The sequence below is a fragment of the Aythya ferina genome (assembly GCF_964211825.1).
Source record: "Aythya ferina genome assembly, chromosome: 5".
Lineage (NCBI taxonomy): Eukaryota > Metazoa > Chordata > Aves > Anseriformes > Anatidae > Aythya > Aythya ferina.
Genome location: NC_140301.1, coordinates 54,798,183 through 54,816,080, shown reverse-complemented (window position 1 = coordinate 54,816,080; position 17,898 = coordinate 54,798,183). Strand labels below are relative to the sequence as shown.

At 49.3% G+C, this 17,898-nt stretch overlaps 1 protein-coding gene and 1 long non-coding RNA gene across 2 annotated transcripts; one reads left to right on the top strand and one right to left on the bottom strand.

The window, feature by feature from the left end:
- Positions 1 to 200: 200 nt before the first annotated feature.
- TNFAIP2 (TNF alpha induced protein 2) lies at positions 201 to 17,895 on the bottom strand. Its single transcript, XM_084521775.1, has 12 exons — positions 17,584 to 17,895; positions 11,930 to 12,281; positions 9,224 to 9,851; positions 7,646 to 7,760; positions 6,264 to 6,389; positions 5,691 to 5,791; positions 5,505 to 5,603; positions 5,192 to 5,315; positions 3,966 to 4,088; positions 3,046 to 3,201; positions 2,316 to 2,437; positions 201 to 1,807 (listed from the first exon to the last, which is right to left on the bottom strand). Exons 1-12 carry the CDS (start codon positions 17,878 to 17,880, stop codon positions 1,666 to 1,668), a joined length of 2,385 nt encoding a protein of 794 aa, XP_084377901.1. The 5' UTR covers positions 17,881 to 17,895; the 3' UTR covers positions 201 to 1,665.
- On the top strand, positions 11,712 to 13,563 carry LOC311437943. The gene is made up of 3 exons (XR_014693851.1): positions 11,712 to 11,917; positions 12,023 to 12,253; positions 12,459 to 13,563. It is a non-coding gene; the product is annotated as an uncharacterized lncRNA (long non-coding RNA).
- Positions 17,896 to 17,898: the final 3 nt, after the last annotated feature.

Below are 17,898 nucleotides of genomic sequence, written 5' to 3'. Positions count from 1 at the left end.
CGTGTGGCTCGCACCTCAGCAGAAGGTCTGGCAGCAGACTGAAACCCAAGTGCTGTTTTAAATGATATATAAATAACAAGTGTTAAGAGAGCAGACATGGGCCAGCAGTGCCAGCTGGGGCCAAACTCTGTCTTTCCTAAAGTCTCATGCCAACAGGAGGAGAAACAGAGCTGGAGGAGGCAGTAAGGACAAGACACGTCTCAAATACAAATCTTTTTATTATTCAACATTGAGACCTCAGGGCTGATGTTTTGGACCTCCTTGTACCAGATACCACAGACGCAGCACATATGGCAGCCCTGGCTCTAGATAGTAAGAAGAGACAGGCCACGGGACCAACAGGCACCACAAACACAGGGTGCCCCTGCCCTCCCAACCTGCCAGCAGCAGGCTGGGAGCAGTGGAAGAACTGGAGAATGTGGGCCTACACGAGGCAACACAGTAAACAACAGCCAGAGACAGAATAAGTGAGTCACTCTCCTAGCGTATTTGAATACTGTTTAAATATAAACATTGCAAATGAATATCTCTAACTGAGAAAAAAAAAAAAATTGGTTGCAAAAATACACCAATGGTATACTGTATATGCATATAAATACATCGCAGGGTCTGCACAGTCATTACGTGTCTTCCTTCCAGACCGACTTTCTACAGGCTGATACAGAAGTTGAAATAAAGAAAAACAGAAGGGAAAGGTCTTCAATGAAACACATGTTGTTTTGGCAAATGATTCATTTCCGCCCCCCAAAATGGGCTGTAAAAACAGCGCACAGTTTCACAATAGACACATTTGTGTTTGCACATCTAAGCTACCCTACAGCAAGAGGGGAAAGAGCAAATGAGCACATGGTGATGCAGATGGGGACCCCAAGACATTTTGATGGCATTCAAGTCCAGATCCACCACCCACTCAGAGCTCACAATGTTAACAGGGTCTGGAGAAGTCCTTTCCTCCATAGGGAGGGCTTAAGCAATATCTAAAGTGCTTTACTAGAAGGTGGGACTCGGCCTACAAGCTCTACTGCAATGCAGTTTGATCCCAAGCCTCTGTTAGGGGGGTGCCACCCCAGCAGAGATGCACTGGATGGGGCCACTGAAAGGGACCAGTGGTTCCAAGTGCTCTCACCTCACGGAGGTGAATGAAGCCCGGGCCAGACTGCTGCTGTGGGGGCAGCTGGGGCTCCTGGGACTGGTTTGGAAACCCCAATGCCCCTGGGCAACACGGCTCCATGGGGCCAACCCAAACCTCTGGGGTTGCTGCAGCGTGGTGGGACGTCAGGAATCACAGACTGGGGGGAAACATGAGGCTCTCATGGGGCTTTTCCAACATCTCTGCATTTTAGCTTCAATTTTCATTTCCTTCCCTTTCTTTAGCAGACAAGAAGCTAGATAGGAGGCGCCTGCTCGGTGCGGGAAGTCAGCGACGTGGCCTTCACGGTGCCTGGTGAGGTAGGCAGAGGTCGGAGCACCAGGGCAATGTCCGGGCAGAGAATGTGGTGACACCAAGGAGACCTCGGAGAAGGTCCGTGTCTGGTGTGAGGAGCTTCCCTGGTGTTTTTTTTTGGGCACCTTGCCTTCCATGGCCATGCACGGTGGATGCTGCTTCCCACAGAGACGCTGAGCACCAGACCACTCAGTACACGCGGTGCTGAGGGGTGCCCCGGCCTAGGACAGGTTTATGCTGGAGAAGAGCAGGTTGCTTGGTGGTGTGGACACCGTGCTGTCTTCCAGGTAGCTCAGGATGCTTTTGAGCTCTCCACGCGACAAATTGGCTTTGATATACAGGAAAGCTTCCAGGTGCCTCCTCCTGTGGGAGAGAAACAGGCAGGTGTCAGCTCTGCACCAGGATGTGGCCCCAGCCCATGGCCAGGCACCCCCGGATGATGACAGCTTGGATCCTACATGGGACCCAGCACCACCAGGGAGGTTTGGGAAATCTCCAAAGCAAAGGAGAATATCACACCAGAATTTGGAATATATAAATAGTCCCTCTTTTTAATAGATTCCTATTTTGTCCGATGGCATTGGGATGGCCACAACCTGGCAGCAACCTCCCACTATCTCTGCCCTGGGCAAGTTAGGGTTTTTGTAAAAAACCTTCCGTTTAGGCAAGGAATATCTAGGGAAAATGCAGTTCAGGCTAGGTGAAAGGAGAGGTACCCAGCTAACTGGGCACCATTTACCTGGATTATTAGTCTGATAGGGGTCAGCACTACCCAGGGCACATCAGCCTCACTCACGCTAACATTTGGCTGCTTCATGGCTCAATTAAAATTCCACACGCACATCTGCAAACCTGTTTCAGCTTCTCTTACCGGATATCTGGGTATGCCGTGGCGAGCGTCGCAACTTCAATTTTAATAGCTCCTATATCCTGAAGTCGGATGATTTCAGCCAGTTTTGGGAGTGCCGAATTCAGCCAGGTGGCTTGAGAGCCCTGCAGAGAGGGAAGCGGTCAGCAGTGCGTGGCGGATGGCAGACCCCAGCCCAGACCCCCCCACACCGTGCCCCACAGTGAGCTGTGAGCAGCCCTGCCTCTGTCTCCCCCAGGAACTGCCCAAATCCCTGCAAATGGAGAGATGTGGAAGGAGGGAGGTGACCCCGGAGGATGCAGAAGGGTGCTTCAGCCGTGCAGAAATTTGGCTGTGAAAACCTGAGCATCTCTCAGTGGGAGCCCTCGTGCACCAGACCCCCTGGCTGCCCCTGCCAGCCCCTCCCTGACCCCATGGCAGGGGAGTGAGGGAGATCAGACTCCACGCAAGCCGTACTGCAGCCAGGGAAGCTCAGTGTTTAGCTCAATCTTTAGACCCTGTTGATATCAATCTTCAAAAGGAAACGATTGCTTGCAGTACAAAGGAGGGTGAGATCAGTGTTCTCCATGTGGGGAGGGCAGGCTGGCACTTGGAAAGCTCTCCCTGCCTCAGGTCTTTCCAGAACTTTAAGCTGCCCTGGAAAGGCTAACAAGGGGCTGCAGGAAGGGCACGCTCCTGTTTCTCAGCGTGCCCATGCTCTTTGCTGGCACAGATGCAGCGAGTGCTCACGTACATTTTTGGTGCAGAAGGCTTCCAGCTCGGCAGCGTTCTTGGAGATGCTTTGGGCCAGGTTTTGTTGTTGTGCTGCACTTTTCAGGCCGACCTTCCTCTTCAGCAGCCTCACGATGTAATCCCTCACCAAGCGGACATGGATCTTCTCAATGGTGGCCTGTTGGGAAGGAGAGGAGGCATCACCCATCTGTCTTTTGCTTGGGGACACAACAAACTGCGTGTGTGAATGGGGGACATAAACATCTCAGGTGCTATCAGCTGTGCCCCACCACGTGCCTGCTGCTGCTCGCACCCGAGAAGCCACGCTGGCTGCCAACTTCCCCGCAGCCTGCAACGCCACATCCTAGATGCTGAGAATCCATCTGTACTTAAACTAATTAGGTGTGGGAATTTCCAAGTGTTCCTTCCTTCTGGGAAGAGTTAGAAAAGATCTCTGCATCTTGGAAAAGAGAAGGCACTGCTACAGAGCAACAGGAATTCACGCTGCTCCTCCTGTTCCTCTCTAATAAACAAAACATCGTATTTTTTTTTTTTCAAATACTAAAAAGACAAAGGCAGGAAATCAAAGTGGTTTTTTTTTATATGGTGATGTATCATATGTACTCCAGCAGCACTGAGCACATGGTTGTGGCTCTCATTTCTTTGGGATCCGTCCCAGCTGCACACGTCTCCTCCAGTCCTAGGGGTGATCAAGGGAGCCAGGAGACAACACCATGCATCGCAGCAGGGCTGCTAAACGAAGCCCACCCATGACCAAAGCCATATTTTGTGGGGTCCCTAGAGCTGGCACTTCCTCCATCAGCCCTCTGCTGCTGATGCCGCGGCAGCTTGCCAGATGATGGCAGGTCAGGGCAGCTTGAATTGCAGGCAAAGCCCAGCCTGGGCACCCCAGAACCCCTCCACTTGTTCCCTTTGACTTACGTTGTAAAAAGGGTTCTTCAGGGCCTGTAACTCTGAAATGTGTTTGCTGGTGGTTTTAATGATCTCATCCATAATTTTATTGCTGCAGTCCCACTTGTTTTCTGTAAACTTCTTATAAATTGGCTGGGAAAAAAAAAGGAAAAACCTGCTTAGTTTCTATGCAGACATATATTTGGCATTCCTATATGTACAGCATCCTATATAGCGACAGTGAGGTGTGAGGTCCCGTTCAGGGAAGGGTGAAGATGTCCGATGGCGAGAGGGGAGGAGGGGCTGTGTTGGGTCTGTGCCCCCTTCTTGGTTCCTCATGGTGAAGGAGACAGAGGGCTTGAAGGGCTTGCATCAAAGATGCTTTTTTTTTTTTTATTTCCACATTTTCAGTGTGTTGTCCATCACATCTTGTCTGATGAGAGAATGATGGCATCATCAGGGAAGGAAAGATGAATTGTTATGAGATGTTTTCAATCACATGTTGGCCACAGTAAATCAATATGAAAATAAAGGCTTTAACAGATAGCTTTCAAAAAGCAGGAGAGATTGTGGCTGACATTCCTGGCTTTTGTGCCTTCCCCTCCACCACACTTGCTTAATTTACGAAACAGAACAGAACAGAAAAAAAGAACAGAATGGAAGGGAAAAGAACAAGGGAAGGGAAGGGAAGGGAAGGGAAGGGAAGGGAAGGGAAGGGAAGGGAAGGGAAGGGAAGGGAAGGGAAGGGAAGGGAAGGGAAGGGAAGGGAAGGGAAGGGAAGGGAAGGGAAGGGAAGGGAAGGGAAGGGAAGGGAAGGGAAGGGAAGGGAAGGGAAGGGAAGGGAAGGGAAGGGAAGGGAAGGGAAGGGAAGGGAAGGGAAGGGAAGGGAAACCAAAAGTGCTTTTCAGGACACCTTTATGGAGAAGCCAAAAGCTGCGCAATTGCAGTTTTGTGCTTGCTTCCTACTGCCTGCAGTGTAAACATGTGCAGGTTCAGACTCTCTCCTCCACAGCACTTATCTCGGATGCAGTCAGCACTTTCATTTCCCTGTGCCCAGGCATGCCTGCATGCTTAGCCTCGAGGACCCACTCAAGGAGAGGTCACGATGGGTTTTCTGGCAGCAGCCCAAGTCAGGAGTGATGCTGAGGTGTGACCTGGCTCAGAGCCCTTCTGAACTGTGTCTGGCACAGATTTGGGTGGCACAGGGACATGTCGCCGCTTTCCCACCCATTAAAACCAACTCTCTGGTGCTGTACCTTCAGCTGGACAAACAGCTGCTGAAGCAGGACGTCACAGCCACTGGTCTCGATGTCCCCGAGGGTGCTAAGGATCCTGTCCTTGTTGTCATCATTTTCTGCCATGTTTTTCTCTACGTAGTCTCTGAAAAGAAACATCGTCAAGGTCAGAACAAGTTGTCCTCAGAAGAGAGAGGGGGAGATGTTTGGAGGTCCCCAGGCCTTCCCTTAATGGCAGACAGACCTTCCTCTTTGGGGATGACCTAACGTGTCCCATTATAGACCCCTATTACAGACCCTATTACCCGCTGCTGGCGGAGGAAGGGACCCTTACCTGAAATTCCCGCAGTTGTTAATGTTTGCAATCAGAATCGGCCTGTAGTGTCCTTGCTTCTTGCCTTTCTCCTTAAAGTCTTCAAAAGCATCCTTGTAGCTGGAGGGGAAATGGGAAGAGAGGCGGGTGAGTGGCTGCAGCAGGCTGCCCTGGAAGCTCGTGCTGCCCACCGGAGCCTTACCGCACCTTCTCAGGAGGGCAGCCAGCTCCCGCGACAGGCGATGCGACAGCTCCTCGCCCAGCGCCGCGCTCACCTCCTTGGCTCGCTTCTGGCCATTGTAGATGCTCTAGAAAAAAAAAAAAAGGCAAAAAAATACTGGTTTCAGACACTGCTTGATCCAAAAAGTCCAGGTTCACTGAGTAAAAAGCCAGCAACTCCTCCTTGTGTTCTTTTGATTTTTGTTCAGTCAAAAGAATAAAGCGGCCACCTCCCCGCTTTCAAATGAGGTGGAGAAGAAAGGAGCATTATAGACACAGCAAGCCTATAAAGTTGCTGAGGAAGTGGGAAAAGGCTTTTTTTCTTGCCTTTTTTTTTTTTCTTTTCATTTTTTTGCTGAATGTGTGCAGGATTTTCCCCAGCACCTGCTGGACCACAACCACACCAGAGCATGGCTTTGGGCTCCCTTGTACCACCCACTTCTGCCACAGCCCTAAACATGGGATTTGGCCTTTTGGCTTCCTGAATCGACTAAGGTTGGTTTCAAATCTTAAATACACTCAGGATGCTATTGTTTATTTTTAAACATATATCTGTATTACCTGGATAACGAATATTGCTAGTAGTTCACTCTGAAAATGTCCATTTAGTTTCTCTGGTTCCTTGTCTTCTTTCCATCTTTCGATTTCCTTTTCTAAACATTTGTTCAGCGAATTTTTGATGGTTGCCTGTAGGAAACAAAGAACAATGGCATTCACCACAAAGCGTCTGCAGCATCTGCTGGTGCAGCTCTCCTCACCCACCTAGCCTTTGTCTGGCTCGGCAGACTTTGTCCTCTTCCCTGGCTGAGAAATAAAGGCTCTTTGTTACGAGACACCTCATGCACCACTTCACGGCAGCAAGGACAACTCCCTCACAGCATCCACCCACTCAGTACGGAGTGGAATATTCCAGGGAAGGAACTGGAGGCACCAAGATCAGGACCCACCACGTCTATACGCCAGCAGTGACGTCTGGGACGGGGGGACGGTAGCGGGGCGTAGGGAGGTCAGAGGCAGCTACACATGCTGGAGCCCAAATTCGCCGAGCCATGTGCTGTTGGTGTGTAACACTCAGTACTACCCACTAGAGCTGTTTTGCAATCATTTTTCATAAGCACTTCTGACGTCTTATGAGCTCTGGTGTGAATCAGGATGTTCTCAGCTTTTCCCTGCCCCGACCCCCCTCGGTGCACGCTGTGCAGCAAGGCGTTTGAGGTGGTCAGTACAGGGGCTGGCGTACATCTCTGCTCTCTGCCCTCTTCGTGCACCTCGCGGTCCATCTGCAAGCCATCACACACTGCAGCTAAACCTGGAACTTATCTACTCATTTTCCAGGAACTCCAGCCCAAAGTGCCAAAAGCACCGAGCTATGGGAGGGCTGTGAAAATTGCTTCTTGTGTCTGCTAAGGCAAGAGTCATCCAAAAATCAGAGTGACTGTAATTTCCCGCAGACCATGTGATTCTCTATCAAAGAAGCAGACTTTTCAAGACCAGACCTGTGTGCTTTGTGCTCACCCAAGGTCTGGCACTGCTACAGGGACCAGACTAAGGCTGAAAGCATCACCTGCGAGTGGGAGTGCAGGCTCCTCCTTCTGGGGATTTAACACACAACTGGAAAGTTACCCGTAAAGATCTGTAGTTGGACTTTTTCCCACCTTCCTTACACCAGTTTTGCAAGAGCAGAGTGGCAATTTTGTGCTGACTCCCGGGGCAGAGGGTTGGGCTAACCAGAAGGCAGCAGGAAGTTTGCTCTGCATGTCCCAACCAGCAGCAGGCCCACCTGTCCTACAGGGAGCAACAAAAGCTTTCCTGCTTTTGCGTCTCTCTTGAAGGATGTGTGGCTTACATGGATGGCTGGGAAGGGGGCATTCAGGACAAGTCAGAGCTCCTCCAAGGAGTCATGGAGCGGTACAAGGCTGAGGAGGGACCGAGCAGATTCTCACCTCTTCACTCTTGAGGTATTTTCTTTCAAGCTCTTTGCTCAGGCTTGATGGCAAAAGGCTTCCAAGCTTAACTTTCTCCAGCTCCTCTGCTAAAACAGGATCTTTCCTCATATCTCTGGAACGAAGAAGCCAAACAATCACATTTTGCAAGGTCAGTGTAATTCAAGACAGCTGTTGATGCAAACCACTAACACTCCTTGAGGCCGTCAGTGGGAAACCAGATGTAGATGTGCACAACCCTTAGTGCAGGCTGCTGCACTGCTGGGTTTGGGGTCCCAGAGCAGCAGGAGGACTAGCTCTGGAATATGGCCTCTTGCCATCAATACAGCAAGGTGATCTGATGAAGAGCTGGTGCTTTGTGGCTGGTCTGTGGGAGTGGAGCAGGATGTTCAATGCCTCCTGTATCTCCCCGCCACGTACCAGCTGAGCAGCTCCAGAGGGATGTGGTGGCACGGAGCCACCCAGCAGGGACCTGCCAGCCTGGGGACCTTCTGCAGAGCTCAACGATGAGCATCGCCTGGTTCCCATGCTAGCATTAGGCCCAACTCCATGTGACTATTTTGCACGGGCTGCTTATGATATGAAGCTGGAACATCAGCCCTGTTTTTATGCAGCCAGGCCCTTCCCTTTTTCTCCCTGCTCCTTGTGCTCCTGCTCACGAAGAGAGGAGCACCCTGCCAAGGGGCTGTTGCCCTGGCCAGCACCATTCCCACCACCCGGCTGCACTGCTTTTGCTGGGTCCTGCTCCTCACAGCTGCCAATTTCCAAACACGCAGTAGTTCAGGCTGCATGTCCTGACCTAGAGCACAGCAGCAGCTGCGGAAAGCTTCCAGTATCAGCAGTGACTCATTATATTCTGTCAAGGGGAGAACCAAGACGAGAAACAAGCAGAGGTGAAGGTGGAATAGTTTTAGCCTAGTTGAAGAAACACTGTTTGAAAATTTGCTGTTTTTCACCTAAGAAATGAGAACCCTCAATTCCCCACCCAGTACAATAAGCCACAAGGAGGAATATGTTCAGTTTTATAACATACAGGGCTTGTGAGGCCGAAGAGTGACCCTTGGCTCATGATGAGCTCCCACAGGGGTTCACCCTTTCGTATCCTAACCCAGAGGAGATCACAGACTGTGGGCAATGCCTAGAAAACACCCTCCATGCTCAGGATAATTACATCCCAGGCTGTTCCATTTACTGGCTGCCCTCTGCTCCAAAGGCCAGAAGGCTGGAGTTCCCAAATTTTCCAAGAATGAGTTCAAGTCTGCAACTGGAGTAGAGATCAGGGCAAGGGGCCTGCCCAGTTTGTGCCAGAAGTGAAGTCCTAAATATCTGTGTAGACGTGTTGCCTAGAGGTGCGTAATGAGACTGGTTACAGACCAGTAGCCTTGTGGAATTGCCTTCAGGCTGTCCTGGCCAGCTGGTGTAAATCAGCACAATGCCAGTGACACCAAAACCTCGCTGTGGATCAGACTGCAGCCACGGTGACACTGATACATAAATCCAGCAAATCCCTGGTTTGGCAGCCAGGGAGCCTGATGGTCTCCAGTACTAAACATGTGTAAAAGCAAAAGCATCACTTACTTTGGGTAAATGTTGTGCACCCATGAGAGGAGAAGGTAGACGTCCTTGTCTTCCAGCTGGGACTCAGCAGCTTTCTTTGCCTCGGAGGCAAAGTGATGGTGATAGAGTTCTGCATATGTACCGAACACGTTAAACTCAGGGGGATAAAGCTGTCTAATGCATTTTGCAACTACTGTCAAATCTTCTTTCATTGTCTTCCCCATGTGCAGGAGGTTTTGGCCAACTGAAGAGAGGTTCTCAGTTCTGGGAGTATGACTTGTGTCTTTCATTCGAGTCTCTACTGACTCCTTCACTGTAGCCATCCAAAGCTCTTTCCATTTTCTGGGTCTAAATTGCACATTTTGGTCAGGCGAATTCTCCGACAGCCAATTCTGATCTTCTTTCTCCTGTTCTTTCAGTACCTCTACTGCTTGCTGCAGCAGTTCTGGGTTTGTTCTTGCTAGAAGTACAGAGTCTTTCAAGATGCTGAAAACTTTGTTTTTCAGGATTTCGCTGATGGATTCGATGTCTTGTTGCCTGGTGTTTAGTCCCTCCTCGCTTTTGCTGGATACGCTCTTCTCCAGGGCAATCAGAAGTAGGGCAGCATCAGAAAGCTTGTGCTTTTCAAGGAGATCCATGATTTGTTTGACTAAGGAAAAAAGAACAGCCTTCCTTTACCCAATGGCAAAAAAATAAATTTCTGTTTTGTATAAAAAGATGGCTTTGGAATACTATTTTAAAAGTGCTTTTATTTCTATAATGCTAGCTCTTAGGTTCCTTTACCACAGAGAAAATCTTTCTATTTATTTAAAGATCAGATTATTCCTGTTCTGCCACTGAATGTTATAATGTTAATTCCTGTGCTAACCATGATTTTTTTCCAAATTTAGATTTTTTTTTTATCTGTTTGTGTTTGTTATCCCTTTGCTTGGGTTGCCAAGCAAGGCTCTGAGAGTCTTTTGAGTTTTTTAATAGCCCTGAAGATATTTTGCGAGTTTCCCAAGAAAGAATATGAAAGGGGGAGGATAAGCTCTATGTATGTAAATACCTAATTGTTCCTTGGAGAGGAAGAGTCTCAAAGGAACTGGCACTAGAGATGCTACCTGCATTTTTTCCTGTTCTGCACAACACGGTTGGTCAGCACATGGACTGGATGTGTAGACCAAAGGACTGTTGTAGTCTGGGGCCAAAGCAAGGAAATCAGAGCAAACGACTGGCATAGGCGTGCCTAATCCTGAAAGAAAAGTCAAATTCCTTAGGGTTTTCTAAGTGCAATCTTGACACAGAAGTCTGTTTTGTTGGGTTATAAGTAGAGAAATAGCTGGTTAGCACTGATAAACTGCAGTGTAATGTTGTAGTTGTGAGAACAGATTAAAAATTAGCCTTATCTTTAGTTATATTTCTGACATCCACCCAGTTAATCCCCTTAATTAATATGACCTTAAGTAAGGAGCATGGCTTTAGAAAAAATGTAGATGGAAAGATGTAGCTAAATAAGAAGTGCTAGAGGAAATACCACGTGGGTTTACCAGAAGTAGGCTGGCACGATCTGACCTGTGACATTTTTTGGATGACATATTTAGTCAGCAAAATAAGCACTATTGAGATATCCTATCTGAGCTACAGCCACTTACTTGATGTGGTGCAATCTGGGAAATTATTAAACTGAGGAAGTTGTATCCCAAAATAAGTTCTGCTAGGTGTGCAAGGTTTGTATTAAAAACTTTGGGTGGAGGAAGCTTCCACTAATCATGAACCTCATTTCAGTTAGAGCACAAAAGCTGGGAGTGCCCTGTTGGCATCTGCTGATTACACAAAGGTCAGAGACGTTACTGAAACTGAGGGCTTGGTGCATGATACAGGAACAACGGGATAACTTCAGCAGTGAATGGGCTGAAGCTTAATAGCACAAGGTATAGGATACAAATCTAATAGAACAAAAGTTACTTAGCAACAAATAGGATTTTCTGCTGCAAGCTGCGTGTGCATCAGCTTGAAATGGAGGAGGAAGAGAGTTGCCTGAAGAATTTAAGTAAATTGCTGCTCTGAGATGATGGTGAAAATGTCAGACCTGATCCCAGGATGTATCTGGTGTGGATTTTCCATAAAGGACAGAAAAATGGGAATGTGTTGTACCAAGCTTTGGTCAGCTGGAGCATTTTCTGCAATTCTGAATGATTTATTTCAAAAGACATTGGAAATGGGGCCGTGCAGAGTTAAGACCAAAGCTACGAAGGGCCTGTTTCCAGTAAGCTATGCTCATTTAGCTGAACAAGTTGGAGGCTGAGAAGGGAAACCACCAGTTATGGAAAACAGATGACACATGAAGAAAGAGATGTGAATTTACCAGGAAAAGTTTTGCCTAGAAATGAGGTAATTTGCTCTAAAATGGTGAGACTTTGGAAGAGCCCCTCCAATAAAGGAGGTAGGACTAAAACACTGACTCATTTTAGAGTGCAGCTGGCTCAGTTTAGGGAGCAGGTAATGTGACACATCACCTGAGCTAGCAGGTGAGGTTGGAAGTGCCAAGCTCCTCACAGTCCTGGGTTTCTCTGAGCAGATATTTCCCGACTCTCTAACCACCCTGCAGGGCTGGAGCCTGGGCCTGGGGGACTTGCACACTCAGATACCACCCTGGGAAGACCCACAGCAGCTGCTCGCTGCTGTTCTGGGGAAAAGGAGATTTCACAGGGTGGTTGGTGATGGGGAAGGAGGGTGAGCACTTACTGCTGGGTGTCCTGGTCTTTATCATCTTCTTAAATGCAGTCGTAAACATTCCCTTGATTCCTTTCTTCCCCTTCTCCGGACTGTCCCCAGCAGAGGTGCAGCTCCCGGTGCTCGTGATGGAAGATGCCCGCGAAGTTCTGCCGTCTGCCTCTGGCCTTTCACTCATCTTCTCCTGGTTCCTGGACCAGATCTCCTCTCCAGAAGAATCAGGACAGGCAGGGGCTTGCTCAGCTACTGATGTTGCAGGGTTTTCCAGCTGCCCATTTACCTTGATGCAACCTGCTGATCCATTGCGTATTCCAAAGGGACCACTTTGGGAAAAAGGTAACATTTTCAGCATTTTCCTTCTAGCCTGCAAATTTCAGAAAGAACTGGTCAGACTATAACAGTTTGCATAAAAAACTACCATGGCACAATATATCAGGATGAACTCCCATCAAAAGAAAAGAGTTTCTGGGCTGTGTGGTGGAGTAGGACACGGGTCCTGTGACTGTTCAAAGCAACTCAACCCCCTCTTACATTTATACAGGAACGGGATCAATTTCAGCCTTCCTCAGGGCCTGTTTGTGCTGGTCCCTGCTCATCTGGCTGCAGGTCTGGTTGTGGAAGCCCCCATGTAGCTACTTGCACATGGAGTTTGCAAGTACAGCATGAAAATGAGGTGAAGCCTACCAAGCGTGGTACAGAGCTGCTTTTGCTGAGGAATCAGTCTGCCTGTGCCAAACTTTTGCTGGTTTAATGCTTTTCCCACTTAAGTAAGTTAGAAAATTCTTAGCTTTCCTGAGAAGCCTTTTCCTTGAGAAGCTCTCCAAGAGTTCAGAAGTGTCGGGGGTCATGAAAAAATACAGGATGTGAAAAAACGTGGGAAGAACAACAGCACAGTGGAAGTAAAGCAACGTCTCCTGATATGAGCATAGCTAGGATTGTCATTGCAAGCCCCCAAATCCCAGCCAGATGTACGGCTTCAACACTCCGCTTGCCGCCCCCAGCCCTACAGTGACAGATGCAAACTCAGGGATGCATCCAGACCCTTCAAACCCGCTCACTGTGTGATCTCGTATTCAGAATGGTCTCAGGGTGACTACAGCAAAACAATGAGGCTGCAGCACAACTTGTTGGGTTTCTCCAGATGCCTGGGAGCAATTCCTGCCCCATCTGTTATGTGGAAGCGTGGAGGTGTGGCACGAGCCATGGCTTGTGCAGAAAGAAATTGTGGTGGCGGTCAGCTTCTGGCACTAGGGACTGATGAGTTTGGGCTTTTTCCACAGCTGTCACACGAAGCTAGTGCCAGTGAAATGAAAGACCAGAGCAGTCCTCTCCCAGCTGAGGGGGAAGAGGAAGGTGACACAGGGTCGGGGCAGCTGAGCCTGGTGTAAGCACACTCTCCTGCCACAGTCCTGCTCCAGCAACAAGATCCTGGGTGCTCCTGCACTGTAAATAGCTTAGCGAGAGATACATCTGTTATTGTAACAGTCTCTGCTAAAAACTTATATTTCATTGCTTTATTTACCTTTAACGTTTAGTATGCTGCTCTAGATTTGTTTACATCATGGTTAAATCATGGCAAGATTTATTATTATTAGCATTGATTATGAATAAATAAAGTGACTGAGAGTCTCCAGCCCCCATTCCAACAATGCTCTTTCTCAGTGGCTTTCCAGGAAACCAGAGCAATTATGCATGAAGAAACATCAGGCAAATTTTGGCTTACACTTACCGAGTAAGAGCAGAGGAACTGGGATGTAAACGTAGGGGAAAAAAAAAATGACTTCAGTTTTAAGACCACAACGGGGTGATCTTAAAATTCCCTTGTAAGTTTATGCTGTTACAAACCATCGTAGTTATTTCTGGGAACCTGGTTAGAAAATTGCAGCTTTTTGTTTAAAATGCAATTCCTCCTGCTGTCTCCCTGCAGCTTGGAGAGCTCTAAAGCACCAACTCAGAGGCAGCAAGCATGTGATATAAATTTTGGATCTAGCATCACTGAAAATCTTTCTTTCTCCATGCTTTAGCTGCTAGGTCGCATTCAGGGATCCTAATGCTTCTAAAGCGATCACACAGTGACGATGGGAACCCCTATGGGGAGGGGAGGAAGGGGTGCATCGGTTCACTGCTCAGCAGAGCCCTGTGCCCCAGGGACATGGCACTGGTCCCGTGGGGCGAGCAGGGGGAGCCTGAGCATCAGGGCTGCTGAGGAGGCAGCCAGCCAGGGCCCTTCCCTCTAGCAGAGATCCTGGGGGAGCGAGGGGGAAGGAACTGTCATGCTTCACTGGGGCCACTCGGGTCACCATGCTCCGATAGAATAATAAAATTAAAAAGGCAGAAAAGAGCTCTTTTTATTTTATTTATTTATTTACTTATTTTTCCCTTAGAAAGAGATCTCACGGTCACAGGGATTCTATTTCAGCGTTTCTATTTAAATGTTCGGGACTTTTCTAATTTTTGTAAGGCTATTTTCCTAGCCTGCGTTTCCCAATACCACACTGTGTTTAGATTCATCCTGCCAAATTTCTTCCTTCCTGTTTGTGCAAGCACAAAAATCAACTGAGCCCTATTATTCCAAACAAAGCACTTTTTGTTTTTCTAAACAAATGAAGCACCTCTCCCTTTCGTATAGCAGAAGGTGACATTCAGGGAACAGTCACTTCTGCCTTTTGTTTTGATGAATGATGATCATAAAGATGGATTTCAGGATGGTTTTGCTGCTTCTTGGATACAAAGAGGAATGCCATTTGTCTTAGAAAACCACATAAATGAGAGTACACATAAAAGAGTCTTTGGGGAAAAGATCAAGCTTGTTAAGAGCTTGGATTTTAATGGCCAGCAGAACTTTGTCCCATTAAGGCTCTGCAGGGGCTGGGCATGGGAACGTGGCAATGCTCGGAGCAAGGCTGGTGGCTTGGGGCGTGCTGTGGTGGCACATCACTGCTCCCAGTCCCACAGCCGAATTAGGAGAAAGATAAAGCAGCTCCAGTGTGTTCAGCCAGGGGCTGCACATTGGCACCGAGAGAACTGCTGGCAGTATTCGCGTCTCAGGGTGTGCTTTATCCACTTGAGCTAATAGATGCTGAAGCAGCTAAGCATCCAAGGAAGGCTGTAATTGCAATAGCACTAAGGTTTGTCTATCTCGAGTGCTCGTCCAGAGTTTATCAGTTTGCTGCTGCTGCTGTTTTACACATCCTTCTGTCTGTTGCTCTTTGCACCCCTCCAGCAGCATCCTCCCTGGGCCACCACAGCAGACCACACCGTGGCTCAGGTGGCCGAGGGCTTTCATTCTGCTCACAAATCAAAGCCTGGTAAAAATGCAGCTGTCTCCTAATCATTTTAGCAGCTAGTACTTTGGGAAGTGCTGAATCATTTCCAGGACACAACACTCATAATTGTGTCTTGGGAAATTTAATGGTTTAAGATCCTGTCTCTACGTAGATCCCAACTCATCACTACTGTTAATTTACTATTAATAGTTTTTATTATCATCATCATCATCCTCATTATTGTTCTGTGGCAGTATGGTTTGAGGCAGGAGAGTTTCCAGCACTAATTATCTCTGCCACAGTGTGCTCAGCTTTACAATTCCTAACCAGAAGAGCAGCGCAGCCTGCGCAGCATCCTGTGCTATCCCAGATCAAGGGTGGGCAGCAAGACGAGCAGGTGCCAAGGCAGCACTGGGAGCAGTGCTACGAAGCACAAGGACAAAACCTGGACTCTGGGCACAACGTGTTCCCATGTTCTCATTTCCCTCCTCAAACTAAACAGCCTCTGCAGAAGCCCTGCACTTTGGATGAGCTCACTGGCGAGGGGTGGCTGATGGCACGCCAGCAGAGATCTGCTAATTAACGCCATTCCAAAATTTTTGCTGATCTCTTTCTCAAGTGCTTTTTTCCTGAGCTGCTGCCATATGAACAGGCATCTGTTTGGATTTTCATTCCTTTCCTGTCTGCTGACGTTCTCGGTCAGAGGGATTTATGTTTGGTTCCAGTGGAAAGCCCCACTGTCCCACAGCCTCTCCAAAGTTATTTAGCAGAGTTTGTTTTCTGCGTTTCCATCAGCTGCTCCTTCCCTCCCCTGCTCCCCCTGGAAGTGGGATCACTGCTGCCTACACAAGAAAGTTGCAGCAGACCAGACCTTCCCATCAAACCTGGCGTGAGGTGCCTTAAACTGCCTTTAAACCATCGCCTGTCCTGGGAGCAGCACAGGGAAAGCCACACAGAGCTACTTGGGCACTTCTAAAGCAGGGTTTGGGTTCCAGAAAGTGTAATCTGCTCCTTTTACTTCTCACTTCAAATGCCAGCAGTATAATTTTAAACTGCTGCGGCTGAAAGACAAACCAGCTGCTGCTGTCCAGGATTTTGTTTTCATATTTGCTATTCCTGAAGCCAAATCCTGCACCCACACTTGGAGCGTGCCAGGTTCGCTGGTAGAGATAAACAGACCAAGAGGACACACAAAGTCTCCAGAGCCAGACCGACAGCTCCTGGAACTCCTCCTTTTACCATCATTTTCAGACTCTTTGGCTTTCCAGACCTCTTTTTACAGAAAGAGCCACTGAAGCATTAGCAAACTCAAACCCAGTTTCTCCAAAGGGCTCTGCCTGTTTCATCCCCTGCATCAGAAGTGGCAAACCCCAAAGTGCCTCGGCTGGGGCAGGCAGTTGGATACTTTGGAGAACGACTGTTCCTTCATGGGTTTGGCTCTGAACTTGGGTGTGATGGCAAGGGACCGTGCCTTCTAGGTCAGCCACACACTCCACTCACAGAAAGCCTTGTCCTCACTTTGCAGCAGCCCGAGGAAGTCCTACACTAAGCCCACCGAGGATCCTAGCCCTGAGGTTGAACCCAGCCTTCACCTTGGGGCTGGGGCAGTGATGTGGGATGGCTGCCCAAGGAAAAAAGGGAATTTCAGGCTGGTTCTTCAGTGCCATGGGGAAAGGTGGGTCCTAAGGGCACTGGCATTTCCCTGACTTGCACTTCTAGTCCCAAAGCTGCGAGCACAGCCATGCAGAAGTGTGCCAACTTGGCACATCATCCCAGCAGGGAGCAGGGCATGAGGGCAGTCTGGGACCAAACACAGTCCAGACACCGATAAGGATTTTTTTTCCAGTGCGGTTGGGATGAATAAATCATAATCCAATTGTTTTCCTGTGATATGGGAGGAAATCACATCCTTCTAAAAAGAAAGGAACGCAGGAGGGGTGGGAAGTGCCTTGCTGAATCTGGAGCCTGGTGCCTGATCGGGGTTGAGGATGCTTTGGTGCCCAAGATCCATGTTTGGATTTTGGGGAGAGGGGGTTAAAAGGAATCACTGCTGGCTGCCTGTGTTCATACCGTGAAGTCTGGAGGATGAGCAAGAGGAATCGGACCCAGCTGTCAGGACGGGATCACCAGACACGCAGTCCTGCAGCCCCCAGCCCTGGGATGCATCTGGAGCTGGGACAGCGCTGTGACTTTATCCCCATTCTGGCCATCACGAAGCGGGACCAAAACCCGTCACCTCGTCGAGGAACCCCCCCTTTAGCACCTTCCTTTTAACTCTCCCCCTACCCCAGGCGCAAAGCAGAGCCCGTGCGCTCGCCAGCCCCGCACGGAGCGAGGCAGGAGGGAGGAGCGGGAGCGGCCCCGCGGGGAAAGGAGGCACGGAGAGCCCCGAGGACTTACTCTGCTGCGGCTCCCGGGCACCACGGCGAGGACGACGAGGGCGGCGGTGGCGCTGGCTGCGGAGCCCCGGGGCAGCCCGGCTATAAGGGGAGGGCGCGGAGGCGGAGACCCGGCCTCGCAGGGAGCCCCGAGCCGGGGAAACTCCGCCCGCAGCCTCCGCTCCCCAAAGGGGCTCGGACCAAAGGGAAACGAGAAATCCCCTCGGCTGGGGAAGAAGTCCCCTTCTGGGGAGCCGGCCGGGAGAGGGGGTCGGTGGTGGTGGCATCTGTCCCACGTCGGGACCGCGTAATGTCGCATCCCGATGCGATGGGGCAG

Coding starts and splice junctions, on each gene's coding strand:
- TNFAIP2 (XM_084521775.1), bottom strand. CDS start 17,880: ATGCGACATTACGCGGTCCCGACGTGGGACAGATGCCACCACCACCGA. Junction 7,761..9,223: donor GTGCACAACATTTACCCAAA/GTAAGTGATGCT, acceptor TCTTCGTTCCAG/AGATATGAGGAAAGATCCTG. Junction 2,438..3,045: donor AAGCCTTCTGCACCAAAAAT/GTACGTGAGCAC, acceptor CCCTCTCTGCAG/GGCTCTCAAGCCACCTGGCT.